The following is a 9,614-nucleotide window of genomic DNA, read 5'->3' on the forward strand; positions in this document are numbered from 1 at the left end:
GTGACTTCTGCAAACCACCCTTTCCCAGGCCTTGTGTTTACCACTGTGAAAAACAAAAAACTTTCACTCCAGTTAATGCTGTTAGTTACAGCCTTTTTCTGGGACAATACCAGTCTGGAATAATGTCACCTGAATTTACTTGGCTGGCCCACACTCTGTAAGGCATCATTTGTCCAATTTAACTGTAGGAGCATTGCTTCTGTCACTGTAGATCCATTTTAATCCATATCCTGCAATGTTAGTGCTGCAACAAAAGCAGCTGAGCCTTAGCTGACAGCAGCCTCCTCCATTGCACAGTCATCACAAATTTCATCAGCACAGGCCATTCTTTGCCCCAAGTAAGGCAGGGAGTCCTGAGGGGCAACCACAGGAGTCTGTAATCAAATCACTAAAAGAGCTTATGATAATATTCCAAAGGAGGATGGAGTAAGATTTTGCAAGAAAACAGAATTTACTTTTTCATTCTTGATTTTGCAAATATAGGTTTCTTCCAAAATTTTAAAAATATTGTGGTACACTGTTTTGAACAAATCAGCAACTAGGAGAGGAGAGATGTCTCTGAGTGAAAGCTCTGCCTGGGTCGTCAGCAGTGCTAGGTGCTTTATTTGGCAGGTTTCCATCAGCTCAGCTCACACTCTAGGTGATGGCGATACTGTCATCTCCTGGGCACTAGAGGGAGATGGATACACGTACTTTGTTGGTGTATTCCATAGCTGGAGAAACAATGCTTCTGGTTTCAATTCCAGAAGATAAAATAAGTGATAAGTGGTGACAAGCCTTTCTCTCCTCATTGTTTCTCTCTCCCTCTTTTTTTTTTTTTTTTTTTTTTTTTTTTTTTTTTTTTTTTTTTGAGGGGGCAGTGGGAGGGGAGCAAGGATTTTCCCTTGCCTTCCTTTTGTCTTCAGTTCTATCTCTACTTCTTCATTCCTTTGGTTTCTAAAGGCTATTTTGTGCTGTGCCTTTCCACCTTCCAGGGAGAACTCCTGCTTTTGCTCCTACTGTCTGCTCATGATCCCTCACCTCTCTTGTTTTTGCCTGTTTGTTGTACCTGCATAGCTTACACCTTCATAGGCAGTTTATTTACAGTAGATACAGATTCTTACTCTGTCCTCAGCAAAACAGTGCTATCTCAGCCTCTTTGAACAGCATACCAAGAAAATGATTATTACAGCTCATGCTCCATCTGTGATCAGGTGTGTGACATGGGGAATGTTTGCTTATATTGAGCATTAGCTCAAGGTTGTTGAGTTTTTTAGTTGCATATGGACTAAAGATGTGTTTTGTTAATGACCTGTTGAAAGGCTGACTCTTGTATTCAGAGAACAGTGAGATGAGGTCCATGAGCATCAGATCTTGTGGGAGTTCCCTCTGAAAACTAGTATTTGCCTTCGTGGCATAAGGTCAAATCATCTTGAAAACCCAAGCTGTTGACTGTGATCTTCACTGTGGAGCACTAGGCGTTCTTTTCAGACAACTGGTTACATAGACACACACCAGGCTAAGAGCCATCAGCAAACACAGCACTGTCTTCTGGGTGAGCCAAGCCATGGGAACTTGCTGGCATTGTGCCCTCCAATTCAAGGAGAGTTGAATTGAAGCCATTGTATATCTTATAGATAGTCAAAGACCTTGCAGTAGATTTTGATAAGAAGTAAAGTTGTGAACAGAGACTGTCTGGTATGTTCTCAGCAGCCTGAATTTCAGGCTACTGAACCATGAACCCTGTCCTGGGTTTAGGTTGTTGGTGAGTCACTAAGCAGGACTTTGGTTTATGAAAGTAAGCTGGACTCTACACAGAAATGAGCTCTGTTAATTAGTCTTCCTCTCCTGCTTTTTTTGATCTCCCTTGCTGGTCCTCTCTCTAAGCCCCCATGACTGTTTCTCATTTTGCATGTTTTCTGTATTTTTTTACCTCTGTCTAAAATACCTCACTCTTCCCACTGAGCTGAGGGTATTTCTTCCCCTCTCTGCTCTCTTCACAATGGCAGTGGAAGCACTGAGATAAGAACAGGGATCCTCTTCCCATTCCTGTTGCAGAAGCTGCTGCATGTGCAAGGTTAGCTGAGTCCTGCTCCTTTCACCCTGGCCTGCACTGCACTTTCATTGTGCACGTGGAGCATCTGTTGCAGAGGTAGAAGCTGTTAGGACTTGGGGGGTTTTTGAGGGAGAGAAATTTGTATGTCCACTACCAAATGATATTGTTAATACCAAACGTACAAATACCATTTTGGGATGTATACTGCTTGGTTAAATTTTAAGAACAGACAAAAATCAAATGTCTGGAACTGCTGCTTTCATTCAGCATCACAAATAACTAATCATGGAATATCCTGTTGTCATGCACCAATTGGTCTGTGGCAATACAAATTGAGCCTTTTAACAAAAAACCCTACAGAAAACTTCTACTCTGAGGGCTTTCCATGGAAAATATCTGTCCAAAAATCTTCACTTCTGAAAGGTTTGGTTAGCTTGTAAGGTAAGAAGGTGAGTCTTTTTGACTGTAGAGGTTGTTACCTCCAAGATCACTAGTACCCAGGGATTTAGTTGGTTCGTATTGTTTGGGGGTTGCTTTTTTGCCCTTATTTCCACAATTTATTCCTCAGTTACCAAAGTGGGGGGAAAATGTGTAGGCTTTTGTCAAAACTGGTAGGTAGTAAACTCTTATTATTATTTGAACTTCTTTCCTTGATTGACTTTAAAAGAAAGTCCTTTCAACATCCATCTCTGTTGATGTCCATTTATGTATATATACATATATATCTAAATAGAGTTCTCTTTCTTATAATTTTAGCTTGACCTTCTAAGGAAGTGTTCATTAAGCTATCATACTCTTTCTCCTCTTGTCTAACTACCTGCCTGTCAGTACCCATGTGGTGAATTAGAGACCCCTTGCCAAACAAAACTAGATTGGACCCACTACTGAAAAAAATCAGAAATTAATTCCTCTAAGTTTCATGGAAACTGTTGGCAGAGGAATGGGACAGGTAAAGGATTCAAATACCTTCCATTACAGAAGATAACATTTAAGCTCAATGTTTTTTTTTTATCCTGACAGATGACAAGTCAGCACACACGTTCTGTCTCTTCCCCAGCCATGGATGGGAGGCAGCAAGATGTTGAGGAGAATGCTGCAGCGTACTTGGAGGTGGAGACGTGGAACTATTGCAATGAGAGGTGGAGGAACAGATTGTACACATCTGTAGGAAACCACATTTTAGCATTTCTGCTGTCCAAGGAACATCTGACATTTGTTTGAAGGGAAGTGAAGGTAATTATAAAAGGATGCAGGGAGGGCTAAAGGAAAAAGGTCTTAAATGTGTAGGAAACTGGGCTGCATTAGTTTTGCTGTTTATGGCATGACACACTAGCTTTCAGCCTTTGTTATTGCTATCCTGGAAACAATCCTGAGCAACGGCTTTTGTCTAGTCAACAAATTTTTGATTTGTGTTGTTCAGTTTCTTACTTAGGGAAGAACTTTGTAAATAATGGGAGAGGGATTTAATGCCCACAGTTTACTGCAAGACTTAGAAAAGAACATATAAAAAGCAGTTAGTAAGGGGGAGGTCCATCAAGCAATTACAGCCAAGGGACTAGAGTTATCAGTGGAACAAAAAGGGGATTGGGATCAGGGACTGACATCCCAAGAAAAGGAAGGATTTATACTGATTTTACCATTGACCAGCCTTTTATGTATCTATTAATCTTCAACTGAATAAAATTTACCATTGCCCCAGCTCCTGAAAGCTAAAACTTCTGGAAAACCAAAAGCATATAGTATAAACAGCTGTAAAAATGCTCATAGAAATAATATGGTTGAACCTAGCACAACTGGAAAGTATGCTGGTGCTCCTAGACAGTCTTTGAATTCTTTAAACTAAGGATTTTTGAAAGCACACAGTATCACGAAATGCTTAGATTTCTCTGCTTTAATTCTAAAATGTTAAAAAAATACTTCATACAAAAAAAAAAAGAAGGCTTTCAAAGATGCATCAATTATTTGTTTGAAATGTGTTTATTTAGCTCATAATAACCTCTCATCTCTTCAAAAATAGGTATTTAAGAGCTCAGATGTCATCTGTCTTCAAAGCCAGTCTGGCTTGACGTATAGTGTTGCTAGAAGCAATACATTTAGGATGACCTCTCCTCGAATGGGCCTGAAGAAAAGCTCTTCAATAGCATCTGCATCGATGTCTCGAAGAGAGGTGATTAGCTGAAGAATCGAAGCAAACCTGCCCAGGTTTCCATGGTACATTGTTGAGACAAACTCCATCAAGGCTTGCTGAGCTTCCTGCTGCAGTTTCTGTACATAGGGGAGACATTTTAGGACACAGCATCCTGTCAAAACAAAAAGTAAAATAGCAAATCTTGAGTAAACACTTCTGTTCTGAGCTCTTCGATGGATTTCTGGCTTATATCACTACTTTCTCTATAGAAAAACAAACTCTTTCTAAACATACTTTTTGGTAAAAGAAGATATGTGTTGTTTACTAATTTGAAGGAGCGTTGAGCAGCATTGTAAACACATAGTAATCTGGCCTATTACATTAAAATCCAGCTTTGAAATAGTAACAGCAGGTAACTGACTTAGTACAGATAGAGAAGAAGCTTTATTGTGTTGTCTACCCACCAAATGTTTCTGAGCCCATAGTCTGCGTAGGTGGAAAAATTCCAGTTCTAATCTATGCTAGGTAGGTAACATCAGGAAGATGGAGATGGTGGTCTGGAGCAGCGAGCAGGCTTGCAGCCTGAAGACATGGTTCTGATGTCTACTTAGCCCCATCTCCACCCTGTTATTGCCTCTGCTTACTAGACTAAGCTGGGGAACTATGGTTCACCATGTTATGTAGATACTTTCATTTACAGTCTAAAAAGAGCATAAAGATTCTCTGTGAGATGCATCATGACCCACAGGAATGGGTCCTGGTTCTGTGTTCCCTTTCCTCAGCCATTTCTGAAAGAGGAGAGGTCTCTGTCCTTGGTCTTGAGTCATGGTCTTGAGCCTCAATCACATACCTCCCATAGCATGTGACCTGCTGGCTCGAGGGCACTTGTGGGTGCCAGGGCTCAGTGCAAAGAACACCCTGTGTTTATCCTTTGCCTCTGGAGGGATTGCCTTGTCATGTAGCTCTCAGCAATCTCTTGCCACTTGTTTTCAACACCTAAGGATAACAACATCTTTTCTTTTCTAGAATAGCTGCAGCCTGGACAGAGGTAGCACACACTCTAGGCCTATTTAGCATCTTTTACAGTGACGACTCCATCCCTCCCTGCCATGGGATCTGAATAGCTTACAACAGGGAGCGTTTCACACAAGATCACTCATTTAAGTGTGGGAGGTTCTGCCTTCTTGCCTAGTGCCCTCTACTAGGGCAAAACCAGCCTGGTTGGGTTCTCTTCAGCCTGTAACTGGCTGCCCTTTGTCAGCCTTCAGCAGCTCTCTTCCTAAACATTACTGCCAGAGGAGAGGAAGTCTCAGCCAAACTTGAAACAAAGCTAGCCAGAAATGGGACTTTGGAAAAGTCATCATCTCCTCTGGGATTACCAGCAGCTGCAAGCTGTGAGGATGGTTCCAAGCGTTAGATTTTTTCATGGAAAGGAAATTGCCAAGATTTTGTATATTCAGGATAAAATTGCAATTGTTTATATCCCTTCAAATATGCCTGATTTCCCCATTTGGTCTTCTTTTCTGTGTAATCAAACGTTGAGTTTAATTTACATATAATGAGGCACTTCTTGTTCTGAGATCTATTGTAATAATACTCAGTCAAACACATGTTTCCAGCTGAACTATAAACCTCTTAAGAGCATCCTTTTTAACAGAAGTCCTGTCAAAGCCTTGATGGAGTTTTAAAATTTATATATGTGTAGAAAACACTCCATAAATATGTATATATATGGCACTGATTAATTAGCAGCATTTTTTTTTTTTTTTCACAATTACCATCCCTTCACTGTGCAGTTCCATTGCTTTTCAGACAACTCTCAAAAGTGCAAGAACATTTTCACCTCACTCTGAACTGTTCCTGTGTGGCAGAACAGTCCTACCTGCTCCTTCCTCTGACCTATTGCCTGTGTCCTAGTAGAGAAGGCCTGGCAGCTGGACCCTTCACCCACAGAAACTGTGACCTCTTGGAAGCCACCTAGCCAAAGCTCCCCTGGGAAAAGCAGAGATGCCAATATGTACTGGAGAGTCTGGATGCCATTGATGGAAGGTGCCTGTTTCCCCTCAGGGGCTGGGTGCATGCTTTCTTCTTTGCAGGTTCTTGCTGGCCCACCTGAGGTCAGTCAGTAACCCAGCCAGAGCCTCCTGCACAGAGGAGCTGCACAGAGTCTGCTTCTATTTCCAGCTCTGGGGCCCTCAACAAAGGAAGGATGTGGACCTGCTGGAGCAAGTCCAGAGGAAGGGCCCTGAAGATGATCAGAGGGCTAGTGCACCTCTCCTGTGAAGATAGGCTGAGAGAGTTGGGGTCATTCATCCTGGAGAAGAGAAGGCTTCGAGAAGACCTTATAGCTGCCTTCCAGATACCTAAAGGGCTTTACAAGAAAGCTGGAGAGGGACTTTTTACAAGGGCATGTAGTGATAGGACAAGGGGTAATGGCCTTGAACTGAAAGAAGGTAGGTAGGTTTAGATTAGATATTAGGTGGAAATTCTTTACTGTGAGAGTGGTGAGGCACTGGAACAGCTTGCCCAGGGGTGTTGTGAATGCCACAACCCTGGAAGTTGACCAGGAGGCCAAGCTGGGACTTTGAGCAACCTGATCTAGGGGAAGGTGGCCCTGCTTACGGCAGGGGTTGGCCTAGAGGATTACGGGGGGTTGGCCTAGATGATTTTTAATGTCTCTTCCGACCCAAACCATTCTATGATTCTTGTGGTAGGACCTACGTTCCATCATGCTGCCTGTCACTCTCTTGACAAAGGAATTTTTTTAATGATAGTAAGCACAATATCTGTGCCGCAAGAGATCACCCAGGGCACAAGCAAAGCTTTGTCGTACCTGTCATGCTTCTTATCCAAGTGATGGCTGCTACAGCTGCATGGCTGGAAGTCCTGTTGAACTCCTGCTAACAACCTAGCTCTGAACTTCTCTGTACCTGCCCCATCCCCATTGCATCAGTCAGTTTTGGTGGTCCTAACCAGGGTGGGAGCCCTCATGAGGTACCTCATGATCCAAGAAAGGGTTTACCATTGTCACTGCTGGTGGCTCCCTGAAATCCTCTTAGAACTGAGGCCTGCAAAATATTAACATTTTGCCAAACACCACACTAAAACTTGAAAAGTTTGAAAATATGCTGCATGTATGTAGAAAATATCTTCTGAGTTTGGTGAAAAGTATTAAAAAACTTCTCAAAATAGTAATTGTGAAACAACAGCTGTACAGATTTGTTTGCAGCAAAGCGCAGTTTGGGCAGTGTATAGGCCCTGAGTTCTTGTTTCAGCTCAGAGTTAGATTGTAACTGTTTCATCTGGAGTCAGGCTAGGCTTGCCAGAAGTTTGCTAGGCTGCCTTCTGCAGAGGACAGGTTCATCCCACCTATGAGCTAGGTGACATTCCTGAAACACTGGAATGTGTCTGCAGACAGCATCAAGGGCTGCTAGCCCTCTCATACAGCACCTTAGGGAAGCAGCAGGCCTTAGAAGGTACAAATCCAGAACATAACCCTGCTTCTTTCTCCTTAAGTGAAATCTCATTTTACCCACAGAGATAATAAAAATGCCTGCTAGTTAAACAGTGCAAGCAGCTTCAGATGAGGCATTTCTCTTCTTACCATCCCCCTGGATATAACTGGAGGTTTCGTTCAGCCTGATTTTACTGTGAAAAACCTGACAAAATAAGTTGCACCGAAACAAACTCCACTGCTTTGATGCTGCAGCATAGGCACAGAAGGCAATACCAAACATCTGGATGACATTACACCTCAAGAGTCAGAATCTGAATCCCATTGGAAACAAATATAAAATCATACAGCTTCTGAGCAGCCTATAAACCATTCACCACAAGAAATATAATGGAATAACTGAAGCATTCGTGTGTCCTTTTGGTGCAGTCTGAAGTACAGCACACTGCTGACAGTGCAGCCAACAGCAGTGGCTGCTGTGGAAGGAGCCGGGGATCTGAGCCAGAGCAGGCTGGAGTCAGTAAGTCTTTCCATTTACTTTAGTGTACTTAGAGCTCATTTTTTAATGACTCATGCACTCCATGGTGCTGACTGAGGAAACCGTCCTTCCTAAAGAGCCTGAACTTGGCATCTGAAGTGAGAGGATGCAATCACCAGTTTTAGTTTGCTCTGTGATTGCTGTTGCAGGCTTTGAATGTAGAGATACTAAATTATATAAATGAAGGATATAAATAAATAAAAGTTGTGTAACATCAACACAGCATCCTTTTGCCTCATTGATGAAAATCAGTTGATAAAGACTATTTTGTCTTCTCTAGAGTTCTTTTTACAGAGGAAGACTTTGTTAAAATACTTCCAGTGCTCACATTGTGTACCCATGTACCATCTCTCCTTTGCAGTACTACGGATGAGGCTGCTGTATTATCTTTGAACTGAAAATCAGTTTGAAGTGACACTATTTATTATTTATGACTTAAAATTTGTCTATCAGAAGCTGTTTTGGCTTACAGTGGGTGACCTACTGCATACAAGCAAGGAACTGAAATAAACTATTTCAGGCAGAAAAATCATTAAATTGAGGAATATGATTTTTTGAGAACATTTAGCTGTATTCATAGGCAAGAGTAAAACTAAACAATTGTCTATATACAAATGAAAATGCCAAATGCCTTTCTAAGCCCATAATCATCTATGTAGCTTCCAGGAGGACTCACCAGAATTAAAAAGAATAATTCCTTTAAGATAGGCATATTCTTTTGCACTTAAGTCCAGGTACCAACATTTCCACAAGAGATTCTTCATCTTCTGAACTTCTGCTAAAGATGCTCCTGCTGATGAGCTGCCCAGTTCATTGCTAGCTGTCAAAGACTGATTGAGGAGAATATTTTTCAATAAACTAGGGACTGAAATCTCTCTCAGATCAAAATCCACCCCTTCTTGTGCCATGCCCAGGACAAAAAGAGGGGCCCAGTTCTGCTGTATGAGGACAAGCTGATCATCCAAAGGCATGTGATAAAAAGAAGGCAAGTTTCTAATAAAAGTTGAAGTCTTCAGGATCACTCCAGAAGCTCTTCTGCACGTGGCTTCTGGTGTTTTCAGGACAACTCTTCTCCTGTCCCAACAAGAGCAGCCCTTGCTTTCTGTGGAGCAGTGGGGACTGTGATGCTGCTGGTGCCACTTGGTCTCACTTCCATGCTCTTTGTTAAGGATCTGATACAGGATGCTCTTAGTATGGTGTGTCTCACACTGACATTTCCCAGATTTCTTAACTGGGATCTTGGTAGCCATAGAGCCAGAGTTCCCTGTGGCAGGAAACACCACATATGGAGCTATGCATCAACGGCAGGAGAGAGCATTCCTGCCACACAGCGAGGCAGTGCATGTCTTTATACACACAGGCGGTTGAAAAGAAATATGACCCTGATCTGTGAAGTTACCTTGAACTTTATTTGCACCAGTCTGCTTCGAACGAGGCGGGGCTGACAGCTGCTGCCACC

General features: G+C 42.2%; 1 protein-coding gene across 1 annotated transcript; it reads right to left on the bottom strand.

The window, feature by feature from the left end:
- Positions 1 to 4,069: 4,069 nt before the first annotated feature.
- LOC126640153 (nuclear receptor subfamily 0 group B member 2-like) lies at positions 4,070 to 9,405 on the bottom strand. The gene is made up of 2 exons (XM_050315715.1): positions 8,832 to 9,405; positions 4,070 to 4,335 (listed from the first exon to the last, which is right to left on the bottom strand). Exons 1-2 carry the CDS (start codon positions 9,403 to 9,405, stop codon positions 4,082 to 4,084), a joined length of 828 nt encoding a protein of 275 aa, XP_050171672.1. The 3' UTR covers positions 4,070 to 4,081.
- Between the last annotated feature and the right edge of the window lie 209 nt (positions 9,406 to 9,614).

The sequence above is a fragment of the Myiozetetes cayanensis genome, unplaced genomic scaffold, assembly GCF_022539395.1.
Source record: "Myiozetetes cayanensis isolate MyiCay16 unplaced genomic scaffold, myiCay2020 scf2-11, whole genome shotgun sequence".
Taxonomy (NCBI): domain Eukaryota; kingdom Metazoa; phylum Chordata; class Aves; order Passeriformes; family Tyrannidae; genus Myiozetetes; species Myiozetetes cayanensis.

Excerpts from the sequence above, each read along its gene's own strand:
- LOC126640153 (XM_050315715.1), bottom strand. The coding sequence starts at position 9,405 with ATGGCTACCAAGATCCCAGTTAAGAAATCTGGGAAATGTCAGTGTGAG. Across the intron at positions 4,336-8,831 it reads AATTATTCTTTTTAATTCTG|GATGCTGTGTCCTAAAATGT; the intron begins GTGAGTCCTCCT and ends TTGTTTTGACAG.